The 23,159-nt window shown below is 34.8% G+C and overlaps 1 protein-coding gene across 7 annotated transcripts in view; it reads left to right on the top strand.

Moving 5' to 3' along the window:
• The window catches only part of SNX13 (sorting nexin 13), a 64,752-nt gene extending 43,162 nt beyond the window's left edge, over positions 1 to 21,590 (top strand). For 3 of the 7 annotated variants that reach the window (XM_066318365.1, XM_066318386.1, XM_066318346.1), the window contains 11 exons: positions 261 to 298; positions 4,522 to 4,591; positions 7,088 to 7,260; positions 9,690 to 9,797; positions 10,573 to 10,683; positions 11,990 to 12,151; positions 13,353 to 13,424; positions 14,274 to 14,419; positions 16,188 to 16,256; positions 17,400 to 17,512; positions 17,993 to 21,590. In XM_066318365.1, the coding sequence (XP_066174462.1) occupies positions 261 to 298; positions 4,522 to 4,591; positions 7,088 to 7,260; positions 9,690 to 9,797; positions 10,573 to 10,683; positions 11,990 to 12,151; positions 13,353 to 13,424; positions 14,274 to 14,419; positions 16,188 to 16,256; positions 17,400 to 17,512; positions 17,993 to 18,240 (1,310 nt within the window). In that variant the 3' untranslated portion in view covers positions 18,241 to 21,590. Of the gene's footprint in view, positions 1 to 260; positions 299 to 4,521; positions 4,592 to 7,087; positions 7,261 to 9,689; positions 9,798 to 10,572; positions 10,684 to 11,597; positions 11,894 to 11,989; positions 12,152 to 13,352; positions 13,425 to 14,273; positions 14,420 to 16,187; positions 16,257 to 17,382; positions 17,513 to 17,992 lie in introns of those variants that run through there. The other 4 variants (XR_010743509.1, XM_066318354.1, XM_066318376.1 and 1 more) reach the window with 4 other exon arrangements.
• The last annotated feature ends 1,569 nt before the right edge of the window (positions 21,591 to 23,159 follow it).

Genomic DNA, 23,159 nt, shown 5'->3' with positions numbered 1-23,159 from the left:
GTGGGGATATAAACTTTAAAAAATGTTATCTGAAATATTTATGTAGAATCTTTATAAATATACATATCTTTAAGTGTCTTTACTGGAAATTTGAAACACTTGCATGTTGCAAGCAGCATTTAGTTCAGTGCCACAGTTCTCCTTCATTTTCCGTATTGTTTTATGAATGCATTTTTATTTATGTGTGGCCCTACAGTGGGGGAAAATCTTCTAAACTGGTTTTTCCTTTTCTTTCCTTTCCTTTCCCTCACTGCTCCCAGAATCTTTTAATGGGTCTCCTACAGGCAGCATAAATCTGGTAAGTGCTTGGATTTTTTTTTTTTTTTGTCCTCAACAGTAGATAAAGTGTGATAAAATAGTTTAACTTAATGTACATTACAGGTTTTACTTCACAGCAGTTGAATTTCTGAACGTTTTTGAACGAAATTGAAACACACAAGTTATTAATTACTCTGTAAGATAAAACTACTTTTCTGTATTTTCCCATGTTTAATGAAATTTTACATTGTTTCTCACAGAAACAATTAATGGAAAGCATGCTTTCTTATCCCTATTTGTTTTTCTTAAATAGATATAAATTTGTAGTTACATAATAATAGGAGAAAACAAATCCTTTGAAACTGAAATCTCAAAGGGTTAAATTCAAATAGACTTCAAAATGAGGCATTTAATTACATTTTTGTTGGTTGATTATTATTTTTTCATTAGAACTTGATTTGGATACATTAAAGTATCTGGATTTTTTCCAGCCATGAGCCTTTGGTTTTTTTTGATCTGTCCAATTTCAAGTTCAATTTTATATTTTTAAGTGATTCTTGACCTATGTCAGTTTGTCAAAACCTTTATTTTGTCAAATTAGTGTATCTAAACCAAAAATGCAAATACGGTTATTTAAAAAGGAAAAATCCTAGAAAGTTAGATATATGTCCTCCCCATGTTTCTGCAGACAGTGTGTAGCTGAGTATGCAAGACACAGTTGGGCATATGAGAGTATGATTCCAAACCTTTTAGTTTCATGAAGGTTTACCTAGAGATTTACAACTGCATGCAATTTCCTGGATTATGTGATGCCTGGGCCCTTCTAGTTTGTTCTTGAAAGGTGCTGGTCATGCTTGCATGCAAAGGAATGAGTTTTCTAAAGGAATACATGTAACATTAATGTAAATATGTTTAATTGTGGGTGTTTATGGGGTTCAGTTTTTTGCGGGTTTTGGATGTTTTTCTAATTTAAACTGGGATTTTCTTTCCTGTTATTTTCCTATTGTTGACATTTTGAAATGTAAAGAAAAGAGGAGGTGTTTAGCTGATACAATTTATGCAAACTCCTTGTAGATGCAGAAGAAAAAAAATTAATTTAGCGGTATTTTTTCACAAGAGCCTTTTAACTGACTAATATTTTTAAAAGGTCTTTCAAATGTCTTTTAAGTACTCTTTTTAAAAATGTTGTGACATACCAGAGTTATGTTTCATGGATGAGGATTTGTCATTGTATGGCTTATCTTGCTAGTGGTTATCTGCTGCTTTGTTTCAAGTGACTTTCCAAGCTAAGTTACAAAGTCCTAAAGTCTTTAACAAGCACTGTTATAGTACAAATAGGTATTTGCATGGGACTCTTCAAAGACTTGGTTATGGTTTTTGTGGTGACAAGGTATTTATAGAATACTACATTTATTATATAGGAGAAATGCATAACTAAATTTCTCTTTATGCAGAAACTACTTTTACTTTTCTGTCATCCATATTGTTCAGGGTGTTCAGTGCTTTTACAGGTGTTTGAATACTGGTAGATTAGTTTTTCCTGGCTGAATTCCACGTCCAGAGTAAATTTCGGTACACATAGTTTAGCTCCCTTGTGTTAGTCTGTTACATAAGAAAAATAGACCTTGCAAAGGTTACTTCAAAGGTCAGGGAATTTCTGTACTTGGAACTAATGACAATGTATTAAATAAGATTGGGTTGTGATGTGATGTGATATTTTTAGGTTTTTAATTAACTTGTGTTCCTGTAAATGTATCTAATGGCAGAGATATTAGCTCATATTAAATGTCTGTCTGTTGTGTTATCTGTTCAGGTTTCAACCTTTTAATTTACTTGCATTAATAGTTGCTGTATAGTGCCTTGCCACAGCAGTTTAGTGTTTCCTAAAGTTTCTATTATAAAATAAATTGTCTGCAGTTCATACTTTCACTCGAAGAATTTGGAAGAGAGGCTCAAAACTGTTTTGAGGAAAAGTTGTTTTACAAAAATATCTGAATTTCTGCCTTTTGACTTGATACAATGATCTATTATATTAAATCAGTGGGTCACATTTGGGTAGTATAAAATTGTTGTCAACTCTTGCACATTTCAACTCTTGCAAAGTGGGAGCTTTGCATTGAGTAAATCAGCGTTACACAGATGTTCCAAGACCTTGAAGGGGAACAGAAGTGGCTGGGTTGAACTTTTGGCAGTCATTAGCATATGTCAGCTCAAAACCCACTCAGTAATCACAAAGAACTCTGAACTTGAGTGACAGTGAAGGGGAGCAGGAAAACAAGAAATAATTATGCCTTTAAAAAAATATAGCACTACCTTAAATGTCAGTATTTTGTAGCAAACAAAACATTTGAGCAGTTGACAGTTACTTGTCTTCTCTTATAACATCACATCCTTTCCTTATTGATAATCAGATCCTAGAGGTTTCAGATCAAGCACTTTATCCAAGCTTCCACAAATGTCTTCTGTTTGCCAATCTCAGGTGATACTCTGCTCCTAAACTGAACACTGCAGTATAGAGCAGCACGTCTGACACGGCCATGGCTGTCCAAGAGACTTGCTTAAGACTGGACTAAGTCAGAGTCCTGTGTCAAACAATGACTGAAAGCAAGCATAAAATTAAAGGAACACCCACTTACGGTGATACTTTACCAGAATAACTCTCCAGCATCCAGTAACTTGTAGTTTCTTGAGGTAAAGATGATGTCTGCTGTCAAAATATTTTTGCATAAATTCATCTGTTCTACCGTTCAACAGACATAAACTTCTAGCACTATAGCATGTAGTGGCAAAACAGATTCCCCCAAAAGGGCTTTTCTTTCTTCTACCTTTTCTCAGTCTGGGACCTTAGTACTACAAATCTACAAGCATATCATAAAGATATTCAGGAGAGACTCGCTACTGCAACACATTATTCAGACACATTTAAGCTGCCTTTTATTTGGTATCTAGACTTCATAACAGAAATTTTTTTTTCCTCATCTTCAGTAGTAGACATTTAGGCAGAGACTGATTGAGATGGTTGAGGCAGAAAAGAGCCATTCCTTGGAGTGAACTAGGGGAAAGAATAGAGTATTATGATGGGATATTGTGGAGTTGATAAAGATTCAGGTGAAGAAGGGGCAAGAGCATAGTCTTTAAATAATTCATGTTTAAGTCCAGCCGATCTTCTGATTGTAATCTCAAATATTGTTTTATGTTTAAGGAAACAAGAAATTTAGAAATTGAACTGATGTAGGTAGAGGCTTTAGTTTTATATGGGCATGGCACTGCTAACTAGTAAAGTCCCATTGTAAGACTATTAGACTGACTTGGTTAAATTAAAAAAGATAGCAGATAGCTATGTTCATTCTGAATGTGTTTCTTTGGAGAATTTTAGAAATCTGGGGTGAAATATACAAAGTAACTGGGATCCCAGTGTCTGAATTCTACTAAGGTAGCTCCAACTTTCTTCTTTCTTTTTTTCTTTTTCTTCTTTTTTTTTAACTTGGTACTTTAAGATTAGAATGGATAGCCCATCCTTTATTTCTTTCAGTTGCATATGCAAGTCTTTCAACGGTCTTGAAGAGCTTTATTATGTTAAATCTTAGTAATCAGATGTATTAATTTTAACTAAAAACAAGGCTTCTCTAAAAGACCCATTAGGTTTCTTTTGATCCTAGTAGTCATTAAATATGGAGACAGAGCATTAACCAGCTAAAGATGTACCTGTTCATTTTTATGACACGAAATATTCCTGAGAAAAATGTTGGCTGGTTTTTTTTACATAAAGCAGGGTAATATTTCTACTGCTGGGTAACATTTGTGTAGTGTGTAAAGACATTTGAAAGAAAACAGAATGCTATGAAGGTAACAGCCAAAGGACCTGTTAGACAACATCTGTATCTCCCCAGCTGTGTGGGAGATTTTCTAGATTTGTTTGGGTCTTTTTTTCCCCAATGCTCAGCAAAAGACCATTTTTAGTATTTCCATTAGAGTTGAGATATCAAAGTGAAGTGGCAAATAAGTTTGATTAAATAGGAATGGTCACAAAACTATGTGTGAAAATGATGGGGGAAATGAAAGGCCCTATATTGTGCAAAAGAAGGGCTTTGGTGACCAGGTAGTACAAACATCTGCATTGTTACAGTGCACTGAGCTTTTGGTATAGTGAGCTGGAAGTTTGAAAATTAAATAGATTAATCAAAACACATCTCAAATACGATGTATTTCTGATCTTATTTTTTTTTCCCATTTTCCCTCCTACATTATTTCCCCACTCTTCAGTCCTTAGATGACCTTTCAAATGGCCCTGCTGATGAGACAATTCAGCTCCATGCATACATCTCAGATACTGGTAAGTGAATCTGTTATGATATCTGCTTACTTTTTTCCCCACCATTTATTTTGAGTTTTGTAATATTACAGGCCCTTGAAATACTGATTGTCTCATCTTTTTGGCCTCATAAAGCATTTGAATTCATATTTTCCATTAAATCCTTTTGGGAAATCTTTACAGTATTTGTTCTGTAGGTCACAGACTATATATCTGAACTTAAAAACTGATTTAATTTTTATTGCTTATGGTATTATTATTACTACTTTTATCTCTGGAGAATCATTCATTAAACTTACTGTTGAGTAGGATTTATTTTAGCAATTATTTAAAGAAATTCTGAAAGCCGTCTCTCTTTCCAGTCACAGAAATATAATTCTTGAGCGTTTCATTCTCTTAGTTTAATATTTTTCCTGTATTCTTTGTGCTTCCTTACTGACTTAGCTTAGTTTAAGGAAGTGACTTCTGTCTTTATTGTGGTGGCATTTTTGGGAGTAAATAACAAAAAAAAATCTGCTATTATTTGCAAATGCTCTTGTTAAATGAGATTGCATTGGGTAATTAAATTGTGAAGTGGTCTTCACAAGATAGTTTTTTGATAGATTTTACTGTGCAATATGCTTTTAAATCTATGCATTTATGTATGGACGCATGCTGTCAGCAAGCATTCAGCTATTTTACATTTTAATTAAACCTTTTTCAACTCTGTGAGGGCTCAGTGTAATCCAAGTGTCATGGTAGTCAGTCCTCAGGGAAAGGGGAAAATAAGTTAAAAGTTAAGAATCAAATTCTGCTTTTTTATTAAAATGGCATGTAGTACTTTTTTTCTCAATTAAACTTAAAAGTTTCATCATTCTGACCTAAGAAAAATAGGTAAACTTAGAACCACATAAATTCTAAAATATATAAGCTTGAGGGCAGCATGTATTGATAACTACCAGTCTGACTCTGAATGCATAATGCACCAGTTACAGCAAGAGATCTGTAAGGTTTGTATTGCAAGATAATATTAAACTGCATCCGTGGGCAGGTTTTTTCCTCACTCAGTTACTATCCTTTACTGTGCATGAGGGTTATATAGAGACCGGATTACCTCTGTGTGTTTCAGGATTCATGCTGTCTTGGGTTACAAAATAAATACTAAGAGGCTATGATGTAAGGGGCAGCAGGACAACTTCTTTATTTTTCTGCCTGAAGGGCTCTAAAGATGCCACTTAGCAGTGCCCCTGGGGTGCGGTCTGGTGGCTGCTGGGCCAAATGGTCAGTGTGAGTGTAGAGGGGTGTAGAGTATAAAGGGCTTGTGCAGCATTTTTGGGTGGGAGTTTCTGGCTCCACACTCTGGGCAGTCTTTTGGCACCCTCCTGACTGCCTGCTTGTTCCCCTGGGGGTTCAGCACTCAACCTTCTTCTTATAGAGGGTGGATGGCAAAGACAAGATGCTCTGTGTCCACTCTTCACCTTTCTAGTGTATAATTCTTGCATTGGCAGCAGCTGCCACTATCCTGCAGGTGCTCCCTGGCTGCTTAGACAAGCATTATACTTCAGAGAAATCAAGACTAAAAGTACTACAGAGGATGATTTCTCAGGAGAATTGTGTTTTCTGCAATGTGGGTGCATAGAAAAATTCAGAGATCTTGATTAAAAATATTTTCCTCTAGCCCCTGGAAAACTGTAGGTATTGAATATTGACTCAATACTTAGAAATACAACATGTTGCCAATTTAAATGGTGTGCAGTGTAAACAATATTGGTTCTAGGTTATTCTCTAAATAAAATGAAAGATTTTGAAAGAAACTGTGGTGGGAAAATTCTGTGAGGGAGGAATATCAAAGAAGACTTAAATATTTAACAAAGATCAAAAAGATGTTTGCTTCTATTTCAGATAGCTATATGTGTTCATTTATGAATTGACTTTTCCATACAGTGTGTGTTTGCACATGCAGAGAATGCTTTATATATATGTGCACACGTCTGTATATATAGTTGACTAAAATAGCACGGTGTGTTTTTTATCTTAGAGTCAATAACTTACTGCTGAGTTTATAACAAACTACTGATGCCGATAACAATGAATGCTTGCAGCTTGCAATCGTCTTGTATTTATAGACTTTTTTGATGGGCAGACTTTTGCAGTGTGATTGGACTACTTTGCAGACTGGAATTTCTTCTGGTTTCACAGTTGCCTTTCACCCCCATCTTGTGTTCTTTAGGTTAAAATATTTTTTTAAAGTTCAATTTACTATTTAAAAGTTGCAAATTTTTCTGTTTGTTTATGTTTTGCATGTCATTGAAACCTTTCTAACTTAAATGCTGCTTAATCTCTATTTAAGTTTACATAGTAAGTTTTGGAGGGTACAGTACAGTATTTAAGTTAAAGGGATAGTTAGTTTTCTGCTTGCATGTCCATTTTTGTCTTTCAAGTCTGTCATTTCAGACATTTCTTCACTTCACATTTGTGTCCTTTCGTCTTCCTTCTTTCTGTTTGTTCCTTTTTTATTTTTGTTTTCAAAACTACTAGTCTATGCTGACTCTGACCCATATGCTGTGGCAGGAGTGTGCAATGACCACGGCAAGACATACGCCCTGTACGCCATCACCGTCCACCGGCGAAACGCAAACAGTGAGGAGATGTGGAAGACGTACCGGCGCTACAGTGACTTCCATGACTTTCACATGAGGATCACTGAGCAGGTAACCAATCTCATGAAAGTCTTTGTAGGTGCACGTTTCTGTAGTTTAATAACCGATGACTGTATGATTACTCTACGAAAAAGAAATGGAACTTGAAGAGAAACTCTCCCCCCTCTTCCCATACTGGTTCATTGTACTTTAAATCTTTGTATGGAAGTGCTCTTGGTGTCAGAGAGAGTTATTTATGTTTGTCACAGAGATTAGGAAATAAAAGCTGAGGTTGGGAAATACGTATTTAGACTTTAAGTGAATGTTAAGAGCTGGTGGGCTCCCAAAAGGGAGAACTGGTAGCACTTCACTATACTACTAGCAATCTGCCTTTTACTGCTGTACTTGTATTCTCAGACTCTTACCCCTACTAACATGAAAGAAGGAAGAAATAGAGAGTTGTAATTTACCAGCTGGTACAAAGTAGAACCTACTGACATGAAAGAATGACAAAAACACAGTGCTTTTAAAGGAGACTGAAGTGCTTTTAAACCAAGCCTTTGGAGAAGTCAGATTTGACTGCATAACCTTTGAACTAGTCAGAAGTGTCAGTTTATATCCCTTTACTCTGTTATTAATTGAGAGTCGTAAAGGACAAATTCAATGCAGGTAAGTTAGCATTTTAAAATTACAGCAGTAATAAAAATTGAAAAGTCTTACTAAAAAAAAAACGTTGAATATTTGGATTAATTATAAATCAAGTCTGACTTTCCTTTGAAATTCTGATGATCTTAGTGTACTGTCAATAATTTTGAAATACCAATTTTTGTACTTTTTTACTTTTTTGTACTTTTGATTTTTTAAAATTAATTCAGTGTTTTGAATAATCCCAGATCTTAGAGTAAATTAACATTCAGCTGATATGGGACAGTTATTTTAAAGCTAAGGTAACATTAAATTAATAGAAATAAATGGCAAAAGCAAAGATGTTCAAAATATAAAATCTCAGCCTTTCTGGTTGCTAAGTCTGATTGAATTTACAGAGACTAGAAATGTTACCCTAGAGTACTAAGATTGGAAAAAGTAAACAGATTTCTGTGATTCACTGTGGCATCTAAGATGCTCCCAACAGTTTTGCTTTGTCTTGATAATAAAATAGACATTCTTACAGTCTTGTGTGCTTGTCTGAGACATTTTTATTGACATGTTAAGGGTTAAAGTTAGAATATTGATTTAGAATTAATAAGAAGGGCAGGGACTGTTTTTCAGAGAAAATAGATAGTTGATCCAAAATGGAGGTGAAGTCAGCAGTTCAAAGTATCCGAGTTTCTTTTCCTTGGTGCTCTGAATAGATTCACACAAGTCCTTTTAATCATTTGAAGTGGATAGCTGTATTTAAAATAGAGGCTGTTAGTTGCTTACATTGCTACTGCTTAGATACAAGAGTCCAAATGAAAACTAGACCATCTTCTGTTCATTTACTTTCCCATATGACCTACTTGCAAGGGAATGGGATTTGTAAAGTTGTAAAGAGCTAGTCTTTGGTGCTTCTTATGGACCATAGATTTTTTTATGAGCTTCGTGGCCTTCTAGAGTTTACTGATGCAAGAAGAGATCTTGCAGGGACTGAATGGAATCCGTATCTTTAAATCTGTAATGTTGTGGTCTTTTCTAGAGGAAAAGGATGCAACCTGTTTCCAGGTTGTTTCTTAAAGCCTAGAATACTGTTTGTTTCTCTCTTTACCACCTTAAGTATATTATTTACAGGAAGTCTGGATTCTGTATGGGGATAGGCCTGATTCTTCAAGCTTTGTACTTGTCACTTTTTTATTTTTTGTGCATTTTACCAAAAATATTTGGCCTTATTGAGTGTTAGGGCCTCTTCTTCCCCTTATGCTTCCCTGGGACTGCCATTCTTCCTGCAAAACTAGATCAGAATACATGTCAACCAGTGCCAATCACTGTCATTACGTGGAGAAAGGGCACAGATCATGACATGTAGAGCATGTTGTGATAACCTAAGTTTAAACTGGGTGCTGCCATCTCTCCAGGGAGAAAAGTTTAATTATTTCCTTAATAGGAATTTCCTTGATCAGGATAGGAGTGGAAAGAGATTTTAGAAAGATGTACTAGTTCTTCTTGAAAATCTTTTCTCTTTATGTGGTCTTATAATCCTAATAAATGCATTCCAAATAATAATGATAAATTTTGAGCCTAAGCTTTTTGCACACTCTATTGGTTTGTATTCTAAAGTGTTTTCAAAAGAGATTTTCACAAGAAATTGAATTTCACCCTTTATAGTCTCCTAGGAATTTTCATGCATTGGTTCTTGAGAGCATACATTTCATTTTGGCTTTTCCAAGGATTCTGAGTTCCAGGCATGATGCAGAATTCTTTTTGTCAGGTGTTAGATGATATACAAGAATAGGTGAATAAAATGTCCTTATGTGGAGACTTTAAACTCATGGAAATAGAATAAAAAATCTTCCCTTTTTTTCTAGTTTGAAAACCTTGCAAATATACTAAAACTTCCTGGCAAAAAAACATTTAACAATATGGACAGAGAGTTTTTGGAAAAGAGGAAAAAAGATTTAAATGCTTATTTGCAGGTAAGCTGTTACTGTTTTGTTTTAGCTTTGTGCTTGGAATTATTTTTTTGGAGGTAGCTTGCCTTTGTGATTTTTTTTCTTCCATAAGGAAAAAAAAAAAAAAAAAAAAAAAAAAAAAAAAAAAAAAAAAGCTGTATTGTAGTTGGTACGCAAAACTAAATAATATACCATAAGAACTTGATACTATCTCATAAGTTTGCATTTTCTTTGGTATTTTGGTTTACTCTCAGCCAGTTCTGTCACAGCTTTTTTGAGCTGATGAGGTTCCAGGTGTGTTGGTTTTGAGCATTATGCCACTGACATTCTTCTGCTGACATGTTTGTGTTCACTTTCTCTTGTGCTGCTGCAGAAGGATTTCCGTGGCACCCACTCCAGCAGTGTAACAAACCACACAGGTTTTTCTGTTTAGATAGGGCCTGTATCAGCCCAAACAAAGAAATTCAGTTGTCTTCCTTCATAGGGACTTTCTGGTCATTTAGCACTAAAATATGTTGACCAAGTCAATGAACATATTAACAGTAAATAAGGAAGATGAGTAAAATACTGGGAAATGACAGTTTGATGATAAAGGTGTATATTTTTCTCTGAGATGCTACAATTACCATAGTGGTTTAAATTATGGTAATTAGTAAGAAGCCCATTGTTTCTATCTTGAGACTATTGTAATGTTGGAATAAAATTTAGGAATGAAAAAAATACATTGCTATATGTGATGTCTTTGACTGTGTCTTGTTCATTACGTATTAAAATAACTTTTAAAAATTATTTTACTCAGCTCTTGTTAAATCCTGAAATGATGAAAGCGTCTCCAGCTTTAGCCCATTATGTGTATGACTTCCTGGAGAATAAAGCCTACAGCAAAGGGAAGGGGGATTTTGCACGGAAGGTAAGAATGTTTTGTACAGTCAAGGGAACTTTAGAGCATTCATTCCTGCAATGATTGCATTAAACGGACATGTTGAACTGATAATAAAAAGCTATATAGCACTCTGAAAACAGCTTATAAGTGAGTTGTTGTAAAACTTTCAGTGGCAAAGTATCTGAGAACATATGGAACCAAAAAATTGTCTTTTTTATAACAGGTAAATCTGTTTGTATGACAAGGAAAGAAAATTTTGAAATTGGATGCAGTGAATTGCTGTAGAAGAACTGTAGAAGTGTGTTTGTTGCAAGTTGCTTTATCAGATATCTGTGGATTTTTTTTTTTTTTTTGGTGGTTGTATTTTTTTTGATTACTTTTTGTAGTTCTTTACTATGTATTTGCTGCTGTTACCATGCTTTCCACTCTTCAGGCCAAAACACAATATGCGTTTCCCTTCAAAAGCACCTGTAACGTATTTAGGTGTAACCAGGCAGGGTCATTGGTCAAATTCAGAGCTCTGGGCTCTGCATCCTTTTTGTTAAGCCATCAGAACTGTCTTCAGATGAATGTTTCTTTGTTCAGTTGACCAGTTTGTGTGAACATCTACTTTGCAAACGTAGCCATTTCTAAAGTTTTAGCGATTTAGATATAAAAAGCTTCTGCAACTCTATTGTCACCTCAAGTTACTGTCCTGTCCATATTCCTTAAATAATTCACAGTGAAATAGTTAAATATTTATCAAGGTTTGTATAATGACTAAGATGTGTTTTCCAGCTTACAAGATACTTTAAAGCGTAACTTTTTAAAGGGCATCACACTGGTATTTGTGCCTCTATTTGGACTGAATTTAGACTATATACTGAAAGAAAAATTTTAACAGTTTCTGTGAAACTACTTTATGTTTTTAATTATACTTGCCATGATACATACTATTCCAGTGCTGTTTAGAAGAGGCATGTTGCAAGGACGAAGAGTTGAAAGCAGAATTGAAACATCTGGAACTAGAAAGCTTGGAAGGGAGAAATGGTATTGAATGGAGAAGAAAAGGAAAATAAATTTAAGCTAAGAAAAGACAAGGGATGGGAAATGGAAATGACTCAGGAAAACATCTGTTGAAATATGTAAATAGCTGCAGTAGGGTTGTAACAAATGAGAACTATAAATGGAAGTAAAATTAAAACTGTATTCTGCATTCTGTCATGAAGTTAAGTAATTTGAATTGTTGTTTTATATTATTTTTCTCTGGAACAGTAGCATATTTCTCATAGTGTATTAATATGCTGGTGTCCTCATAGATTATACAATTCTGGTTAAACATCTTCCCCTTCAGATGGATACGTTTGTAAATCCACTGCGTAACTCTATGAGAAACGTATCAAATGCAGTCAAGTCTATCCCTGACAGCCTGGCAGAGGGAATGACTAAAATGTCAGACAACATGGGTAAAATGTCAGAGAGATTGGGACAAGACATAAAACAATCATTTTTCAAGGTAAGAAAGTACTGGTGGTTAATACATACTAGTAAACTAACAGGAGAGTACTACTGAATCACTTAAACTAATATTATATAGAAGAGGCAAGTCATTGAACAGAAGACCAATCTGTTTTGTACCTGTGCCTTTTTAATAAGGTTCAAGCAGGCATTTTACTACGAAAATGGAGATCTTTGCTATAAAGTAGCATGTTTTAAGATAGCATCTACAGACTGTTACAGTTCTCCTTCACTTAGTTCAGTGAAGTAACTTGAGAAGAACATGAGATTCATGGCTTTTCTTACTTCTTAACCAACCATTCTCCATCAGCTGATTTCCTGCATCTGCTGTTTTCCCTAGGAAAAAACCCCTGTATATTTTGAAACCCAGAATAAGGAGATAGCCTCTTTTCTGCTTATTCCTTGCTGAATTCTGGTTTAGATTAACTTTTTTTCTGTCTTTCCTGCCATCTTTTTTCATCTCTTACATTCATAAAATATAATACTTTTGAGCTGGGGAATGGTAGTGTGACATGCAGTCTGGAAGTCCTATGAAAGTAGTTACATTCACAACATGTTCATCTTCCCTTCATTTCTCTGGTCTTCCTCTTTCTGTGTGTAGCTCTAAGGTCCATGGTCAAAGATTGTTCCATTTTGTGCTACCAAAGCAGTTATATATGGCAGATGTAGAACAGCAACTGAGATGGGTGAATTAACCCTTAAATCATGAAAGGGAATAAATAATAAATTTGGGCCTGGGGGAGATTCACGAGGTTTTTTAATTGCTTGACTATCTCTGGACTTTATCATTGCTAGTAACTTCCCTGGTGTATGACTGACAACATATTTCAGTTGTGCTTGCTGGGAAGCTATGACTAGGCAAGAGTTAAGATCAGGAAGAAATGCCAAAACAAATATCAGTCTCATAGGAGTTTTTAGGTGTTTTTCAACTGAGGCATTAGGCACTTGATTAATTGGATGTGGGTTGTCTTAACGGTGCTGATAATTTTGGTAGCTATGTGAAAATGTCTACAGACTTGACTTTTGGTTTTGGAAGGTGAAAGGGCCTTCTGTGTATTTATCCGCATTAGTTTGCTGTTACTTTTCACCAAATGTTGTAGTTTTGTATTTTCATAACAAAACTGCTTATTAAATTTTTTCTGATTTATTCATGCTCTGAAGTATATTTTCTGCAATTCACATGGCCTTTTTTGTTGTAGGTGCCACCTCTGATGCAGAAAACCTATTCAGACCCTGACCATTGCCGTGTTGCAGCACCAATTGATGACAACGTGAGTCTGACATTTGTCCTTTCAAAGTTGACACCTCTAAAACCAGACAAACAAGTTATTTATTCTGCATTGAGTTACACTTTTATTGTTTTCTGACACTATACCAGATGCTATACTTCAAAACAGTTCTAAGCTTTTTGAAAAGAAATTTGCACACTTCTTTTTAAAATTAACATTTTTGCTAGCACTGAAATGGTTTGCACAACATTGGAATAACTGTGAAAAGTGTATGTGCTACTGTTTCTGTGTTCTATAGCTGGGATTTAATTTTTGGGGTTTTTTTCTCCCTCCAGCATGATTTTTGTGGGCCAATCTGTGTAACATCAGCTACTAAAAAAGTAAAATTATGATCCCTTTCTTAATCTTCAAGCATAAAAACATTGGATAGTCATGCAGGTTACAATGATGTCTAAAGAAAAAGCATTTTCTTACAGACACCGTTTTTAGTGTCCGTAAGAAAATGGGGCCCAAGAAAAGCTTCTTCCTGAATTTTTGTATAAGGCAGTTGGAAGCACAGCAACCAAAGAAGAGGTCAGGGATAAGTCTCTCTTTAGGACATATTTACATGTATTAATTTTATTCAAGTTCTGTAATAACTGTTGACTTTTGAAATAGTTGCTGCTTCTTGTCTTGTTTTAAAAATTCAGTGTATCTGAATTTAATTTTCAGTCTTTTGCTAGTAATAGTGTTGTAGAAATCTTTAGGGAAGATTTCGTATTCCAGTAAAATACAGAGTAAAGTGTTTGTCATTGTTGATTATACTGAAGACACATAAAAGTAGCTTCTAAAACTGTAGCTTTCTTGAACTGAAATGAAAGTTTACTGTTCATTCTTTTACTTGGTGGTCAGGTGGATGACAATATTCCGCTGAGAGTAATGCTCCTACTTATGGATGAAGTCTTTGATTTAAAGGAGAGAAATCAGTGGTTAAGAAGAAATATAAAAAATCTGCTTCAGCAACTTATTAGAGCAACATATGGTGACACAATTAATAGGTACTGTTTTTCTTATATAGAGCAATCATGTAAACGATGCTGTATAGTTGCTGTCTATACATCCTTCTTGATGTTAGTAAATTATCATGGTTTAAGTCTGCATGCATTACTCTTCAAAGAAAATTAATAAACTGAGTGTAAATGTGGTGTAAAATGGAAATAAACACAAAACATTACTGAAAAAAGAATCCAGTAACTCTTACATGCCAGAGAACTTAGAAAAGAACTTCCACATGTAGGAGTTCATGTTTCTGTGAATGTAACCTAAAATTTATGCTTTTTGCTCTGTTTTACCACTATACTTTTTTAAAATTAATGTTATTTATTAGTTTCTGCACTATTTCTGCTTATATGTCTTTCGTGCCACAAATAATACACTGGTACTTTCAAATTATGTGAACTATCCTGAGTTGCTGTGTCAAGTTTTTGCTCTCAAACTTTAAAGATAAAAGTGAGAAAGGAAAAGGACTCTTATGGGGTCTGTTTTGGCTGCTCCATGTTGTTTGTACTTCACATGTACGCTTATTCATGCAAATGCAAAGCCAGTTAATAGTGCTAATTAAGTAATGTTTTGTGCCCTCAGCTTAGAAGTATACAGTTTCCAGGCTTGTCTTCTGAAATGTGAACAAATATAAAGAACAATAGCAAGAAATTCTGGATACCGGTTTAGAACTGCTTTGTTACTTTGAATTTAGTGCCATGAGTCAAAAACCTAATTTCTAGATGGTGAGAAGTAGCTTCCTATTACTTTTTTTCAGGTCATTCCTCACTGTATCATTTCTTTTTACCCTTCACAATTATATTTCTGGTGTTTTCATCATCACTGTTAAACATCTGGACTTGTGGTAGCAGTAATGATGTAACCATGTGATAAAATGCCACTGGCTTTTTCTCAAATAATTCCTTATGATTAGTTGAAAACTGTCTTGAGAGCTGTACTTCCAAGAACATGCTGCCCTGTTGAGCAGCTCTGAACACTTTTTGCTGTTTCCAGATTGTAGTATAAACAGCTGAGTTTGTGAACAGGTTGCTGCTTCCTTATTGCAGAGATGGCTGTAGTGTAGTGCTACTTCGCTTCTGCATTTGGAGCCATTTCAGATACTCATGGCTTCCTCTGGTCAGCAGTCCAGAACTTGTCCTGGCAAGTTCTTGGGATTTAATGCCATTCTGCAGAAAAATCATCTTTTTCTGCTTCTTACAAAACAATACAAATTGTTGTTAGGGAAACAGTCCTGGGATTGTGGTGATATACAGATGCATGTGTCATTTCTGTAAGCATCCTAGATTTGGATATAGAGCTGTATGTATGGGTTAGAGGATGAAGGCCTGATAAATGATCAGTCTGTATCTCCTGTTAAGGATTGTGAAGTAAGTGTACACATTGCAGTAAGTATTTTGAGATTCTGAGTAGCTCCTTTGTTTACAGAAGAAGAACTTGAGTGCTCCATGAAGAACATGAAGAGGAATGCTCTATAGGCAAACCAGATATCTAATGCTGATGGGAGGTGCAACAGCAGCTTCACAGCCGACTTTGTTATATTTACCCAAAAAGAAAAAAGCTTTAGCTTTAGGGAGTGATCAGTGAGCTTATATTTCTATCTTGAGAATCAGTGTTTGCCATCCTGTTGGTGCAGTATGATAGAACCACTTTGGATGAAGTTGGAATTATACTTTTAAAGAGCACTTAGAATGCTCTTTAAAATGCTTCACTTATGGGTGGGTTCTCTGCTTTAAAAATTAAACAAAAGACTTGTGTCTTTGATTTTAGGAAAATAGTTGATCATGTTGATTGGATGACATCTCCCGAGCAAGTAGCAGATGCAGTGAAACGCTTCAGGTACGTCCTTTATCACAGATGCTAAATACGAGGCACTCACTAATTGATGTCTACTATCTATATGGCTTCTTATTCTTCTTACATAAGGAAATTATTATTATTCTCCAGGATACAGCTGGATCATACAGTGCTTTTTATACATTAAGTGAGAGAAAGCAATTGTCACACAGAAATGAATATTTTTAAATTTTCTCCTCTGCCTTAAGAACTTCTTTGTTAACCAGTCTAGAAAAGCTAGAGTACAGGTGTACTTAGAAATCTCTCAGTGATGTAGTGTCTTGATGTAGTGATGTAGTGTCTCGTTTGCCTTGATGAAGGCATGTACATGTCTTGCTTTTAAAGGCAGACAATTAGTGCTGGAAGAGCCCTAGCTCTGAGATAATGTTTCACTTTGGGTAGATGCAATGGAACTGAAGTCTGAATTTGAAACTCTCAATTTTTCTAAAAGTTTTAATGGCTTCTAAATTGGTGTTGTGGAAGTGTTACACACTTTTTTCTTTCCTTATAGTTTGGGGGCTTTTTTATTGGGGTGAAAGTCAAAGTAGGGTAATGTATTCTCCAGAGAGTCATATTTGCAAGTGTACTGTTGTTCTGTGATTAAACTATAAGAATCCATACTTTTTGTTCAGAAAATAATTGTCCTTTACGGAGGCAAAAATAGCTTACTAGGGGCATGTCTTTTGCATTGGACTTTGTAGTACACTGAAACTATTTCTTCTCAGCTTTACATTGTTAATAACTGCTAGTGTCGAAATTTTGATGAAACAAGTAATAGACCTAGAGTCTCAGTAGCAATAAACCTTGGTAAAAGCAAGACTTAGGTCTATTTTATGTAAGAACTATGTGGTATTTGAATGGTTTTGATTTGCATTATTTTATTAAAATTTCATTTCTTCTGAGATCTGTATTAAAAAAGTATGTGGTAGCTACTGAAAGCTTGAGTGTGTTGTTCTGCTTGCTTTTGATTTCTTAATCTTTTTCATCATTCTTCATTTTTTTCCTCTTTAGACATTTGAAGTCTGTGTTAGGTTGTGTGCAAGTTACTTCCTTGTATTTATTTTATGAGATAGCCTTGAGAGATTTAAAAGAACTTTTCATTTGATAAAACGTTAATGTGTTTTGACAGATTTGCTTTTGTTACAGAGACGCTTTTTGGCCCAATGGCATTTTAGCAGAAACTGTTCCACGAAGGGACAAAGCTATTAGAATGAGAACAAGAGTGGCAGGGAAAACCAAATTGCTGGAGGTAATGCCAGGTAAGTGAGTCTGGGATTCAAGTCCAATAATTCATACCATATATTGTTACTGAAATGAATGTCAGTATTCTTGTTGATTGTTTTAAGTACTGAAAAGAAACACTGATATATGAACTGTATTTAAATGAAAAGGTTTCTAATTATTAAAGCACTGGACGTTTTCACATGTACTGTCAGTAATTCTCTTAGATCCAACCCCATATTAAGTTTCTAGAGGATTTAAGTTGTGCCTGAAATAGGTATATTCCAAAATGGTATAATTTCTTGCAAACATGGTTTTCCACAGAAACAGTGTAAGAGTGAAGTAATTTTCAGAAACTCTTCTGTAGTAGAACTTTTAGTTTAGTCATGTTGTGTAGAGGCACTGTTACCTCAAATTTCAGGCTACATTGTTTGAAAAACTTAATATTCAGTTTAAGTTTGTTGTTAACATGGAAGTAGAATTTAGCTTAAACTTCTGTGTGACTTCTGTCTTTGTAGATGAACTGAAACACATCATAGGCGCTGAGACTACGCGGAAGGGCATTCTTCGGGTCTTTGAAATGTTCCAGCATAGTCAGCTGAATAAGAGGATGGTGTATGTGTTTCTGGAGAGATTCCTAGAAACCTTATTTCCACAAAATAAGTTCCCTGAGCTGTTCAACAAACTGCATTCAAGGTCAAAGCAAATGCAGAGATATAAGCAGAGACTACACTCTACTCAAGCGCCTTCCTTACAGAAAAGGTGACACTTCAAATCCATTAAGCTGGTGTTTGTTTGTCCAGGATTAATTACTTGGGCAGATCCTCTGGGGCTTCAAACTCACATGCTGTCATTTCTGTACCAGTCTTCTAGTGTCACATATTAGATTATTAATGCATCTGTAAGACCTGTGGATCTTCTCATCTTCACTTGTAATTCAACCACTACCAGAATGGTTTGTGTGTCTTAAATGATTTGGTGCGTCTTCATGCAACATTGAGAAGAAAAGTGGCCCGGTATATCAGAATGCTGATCCCTTCCGTTCCTGAGTCGATGTTTTGCCAGCGATGAAAAGTGCCAGACTGTTCAAGTAAAGCACAACTATGATGATACAATTGGATAAAAGGGTGTTTTGGCACTGGGAGATAGTGCAATGTGTGAGAGTCAGGTGGAATAGTTCGACATTACAAGTGTTGAGGCTCTGTAGGGCTATTTTAACATTCCTGTAAAGGCTGAGTTAACTGGAAAAGCAGTCTTTGGAATAGCAGGTTCATAGGAGCAGGGAGAAATAGCTATAGCCCCATCATAAAAGTACATTATTGAATAAAAGTGGAGGTAAAGTGGCTTTGATGCCACAATTGCAGCACCTTTCATATTTTGAAAATTAAACTAACCTTATATCTAATGGGGGTTTTAGTAAAAGCAGAGGTGCATTAGAAACAAACCCCTTTATTCTGATTATTCTGTAGCTTTAAGGGCCATATGCTGCTCTTACAGCACCTGGCATACATTTTGCATGTAACTTCAGTGGAGAACGAGCATCGTATTTATGTTCAGTTGGTCTATTGGAACATAAGTCAGGTTGATAGTTGTAGAAGGAAAGGGATATATGTTTCAAAGAGGATAGGTGTTGTGTTAGAAGATGAAGAAATTGCACTAAGACACAGTTTACACACAACTCCCCACTAAAATCTGGAGCTTTTTTGGGATGTGAAAGAACTATGTCCTACTTAATTGAAAGATTCCTTACCTTTTAGTGTGTAAGCCTCATATGGAAAAACGTGAGAGTTACTTGGTTCCTCACAGGTAAAAATTTCATTAGTCATATGCAAACACTTGGAAATTTCTGAATGCATCTCAGTGTATATATGAAAATAAAAAGGAAATAAAACTACAATATTTTTTTAAATAATTTTTTTATTTTTTGCATAGTGTAAAATTTTAATAAAAATTTGACATCAAGGCCCCACATCCATCTGTTTAGTTTCATTGAAGAAGTTCTGTTCGATTCAAAATACAGTAACATCTGAATAATCCTGTTTGGCCACAGCGTTTCTCAGTTTGTGTTTTCTTTTTTTGTAGTCCCTGATTGTATGAGCATTACTATCTTGACTGAATAGAAGGTAATCTTTTAGAGTCCCATTTTTTTTCTGAATGCTAAACACAGGGTAAAATAGTTATGGATCAGGGATCCCAAGGATCCTTGTTGTAATTTGTGTCTTAATGGGAACAAATGGTCCTTTTATGCAAGAGAGAAGCATAGACCTTTGATGAAAGCATTCTGAGACAAGATAGAAGGCTCTCAAAGGACCTTGTTAAATTGACTGACACCTCTATAGATAATTTTTCTCATGGACTCTATTAATGAAATGTAGCCTTTTATCATACTACTTATTGATGATCATATTGTACTGTTAACATTCTCATACAGTATGCATGGGCTCAAGTGCACTTGTTTTTTTCTTTGTTGCAGAACTAAATGCTGTAAATTAAATCCCTTTCTTTTGTAATCCCTAGGAAGACAACTTGGTAAATATAGAAGAACCCCTCTCCCTTCCTCTCTGCAGGTTCTGTAGAAGTGTGACGGTTAAATGCTTTTGAATTTAACAAAATTCTTGAGTTCTGTGTGAAGTAATCAACATAGCCAGCTCCTATTATTGTTTACATGCCTGTATCTTCCTCTGATGTCAGGGTGCTCAAGCATAACTGATATCTGACTGATGAAAGATCATTCAGAAGTTGTTCTTGGTGATACAGTAAATATCTCATTAATCCTACCAAATCTAGTTTATGTTTTTTAAGTCACTGAATTTGTTAAGCAGTAGGAAAGTGGGAAGTTCAAATACTGTTTTGTCAAATTTGTGGAACCTTTTGTCTATCTGTAGGTACCATAAAAAAATTCAAGATGATAGTGATATACAAATTTGGCGCTTTTTTTTTTCTTTTTTTTCTTTTTTTTCTTTTTTTTAACTTATCTGGTACATTTCTGTACAAAAATGAAATAATATCTCTAGGAATGTGAACTGAACATAATGCACCGTGCTTATTAGTAATTTTACTTAATGAATTTATTACATATACCTATACACACATTTATATACGCATGTGTGCATATGAATATATGTATTGAAGTTTTGTCTTCTGTATTTAATTACAGAATGTGGCTTCTTATATCAGTGATGCCTGTTGGCTAGCAAGAACCATCAGAAATGAGTACTTTTTGTTCAAGTGAGTTTGTATGTATTTTTATTTAAAAGTTTTTCCTGTCGACAATTTGAAGTACCCATCCTGTGAACCCATGCAGCCTATTATCCTGGAAAGTCTCTAAAACTGAATGTTAATATACAGCACTGAAGTGTCTGGGTGTATCTTCTGGCCTTTGGGTGCTGTGACTGGCCACTGGAAATTGTGCCACTGTCAACAAATGCACTTGTTTTAGCCTTAATTATTTTTAAGAGAAAATGAGCAATTGAATTTTTCATTTGGTTCATCCTCAAGCTTGTGCTGCTGGTGTTTGCTAGAACTAAACAGTAAATTTTAAGTGCTACCAGAATGTGTACCAAAATAAAACTATAAATTCCACAATCTAAATTTAAATTTTGTGCAATATTTTCATTTAATGCATGTGTATTTGAATAGCTGTAAAATAAATGAATTTTTAATGTTCTGAAGTCTAAGTTAAAAATGTCTTCTCAGCTAATCAATTCTACATTCTGTTATCTTAGTTTATTTAAGGACTTGTTTTAAAAGTCTTACTTGTTACTCCTTTGTTAATTCCTTTGTTCTCAATGATCCTTGCTCTTCTGAGCAAAGCTCATATATTACAAGGGAAGAATCTGAAGAACACATCTCATAAGCTCATAGAGCTGTTATAAATTACTTCTGCATATCATTGTACAGTAAGTGTCAGCTGTGTGCCTAATTGTTCTATTGATGCTTTTCCCCTCTCTTCTCCCCTCTTCTCATTTCTGTAACAAAGAATGAACATGAAATGGGCTGCCATGGTCACTTCTACTGAATGGCAGAGGACTCTGAATTTATTTTGGAGTTTGCATTTATGTTCTGTCCAATAGAAAGCTAAAAAATGACACTAATAAAGTATTAACAGGATTACAATGAGTCTCCATTTATTTTTCAAATAACATTTTCACTAGCAGGTATGAAAAGTTGCTAAAGATAAAACTATTCCTGTTTAAATAAAACAACCATCCTTTGATTTTTTTTTTTAACATTTTATAAACTGGGTTTGCTTCTAACAAATTAATCTCTACATTCATTTTTGACCAGTGTTTGCAGAGAGTCCTGTATTTTAAAAAGAAGCAGAAACAATGAGATTGTATGATGTGGGAGGGGTTTATATTGCAGTTTTTTAAGTCTTTGGCTTTTCCCCCGGGTTGTTTTTTTTTTTTTTTTTTTTTTTGGTTTTTTTTTTTCAGCAGCTGGGTCTGCCATGGGATCAAAATTGTTACCTTTGATGTTTTTATTCCAGCTGTTTCACATTCATCAAAAAGATGTCCTGAGCTAGTGAGATGATAGTTCTTTGACCTTTGAGTAAAGTGTTTACCACTTTCTCTTGCTACAGTGTATAGATACATAGCAGGAATTCTACTAGCTGATTGGAAGTTCTTATTTGTTGCACCTGTTATCTTAAGGTAATTTCATGTCAAAAATATACTCCATAATAAGCTTATTTTTTAAAAAGTCTTTAAAATATCTGCCCTTTGCTAATTGAGGGTTATATGTGTCTGTGGCTTATTTAAATCTTCAGTCTTTCAGATTATTTTATTTTGGTTTTGATGTCTAATGCACTGTGATTGCTAAAGTTTTTGTGGAGTTCAGTAGGCAGCATCAGTCTTCCTTGACATGGCTACAAATTACATACTTTGTCTTTTGGAAGAAGGTAAATTATTTAATGAAAGCAATAAGTTCACTTTTGTTATGTATTTCAAAAGAAATTAAGTTTTAGTAAACACTTGAAACATGTATGCCACTGCAGTGTGTCCCTCCCCAAAATGCATTTGACTGCTCTTGTGTTCAGATGTCTCAAATAACTATTTCCCAGTTATTTGCCTTGTCTCTGAATCATTATGGCATGTTGGGCTTGGGATAATCTGCATGGGTCAGTTAAATAATTTGATACTCGGTTCAGCAAGGGCTAACTGGAATTTGCATTTGGCATGTTAGAATTGAACTAGTCCACAAATTAATTCTGAGGTTGGATTTAAGTAGAGAGTAAGATTATACCGAATTTGTTGCCAATCAAGATGTACTAAATGGAAATAAGAAATGTAGATTTCAAAAATTGTATTTTTCTTTCTAACCATAGCACTTTTAAACATGAGTCCAAAGTAGCCTTAAGAGGTTTTTGTGCTGAATTGAGAGATAATGATGAAATTTTTCTGTTACCAACTTCCAGGAGTTTTAGGTAAGAGATTACCAAAATTATTTGAATTGGGAACATTCTTCATTTGGAGCATATGGAATAAGGTTCTGCAAGTTACCTGGTAATTCCATGCACAGAATAGCCAGAACTTTCACTTCTTTTGTTCTTTTCCTTAAAATAGCCAGCCTGTACTAGGGTAAGTACAAAATTTTGCAGATGTCATCTCCCCTACAGGTTTGTTATTTTTCAGTCTGATGGTGAAGTTGGAATTCGATTACCAAAGACAATGCTTTTGTTATCAA

This window comes from Sylvia atricapilla, chromosome 1, assembly GCF_009819655.1.
Source record: "Sylvia atricapilla isolate bSylAtr1 chromosome 1, bSylAtr1.pri, whole genome shotgun sequence".
NCBI classification, from domain to species: domain Eukaryota; kingdom Metazoa; phylum Chordata; class Aves; order Passeriformes; family Sylviidae; genus Sylvia; species Sylvia atricapilla.
This window is presented reverse-complemented; position numbering and strand designations above follow the sequence as displayed.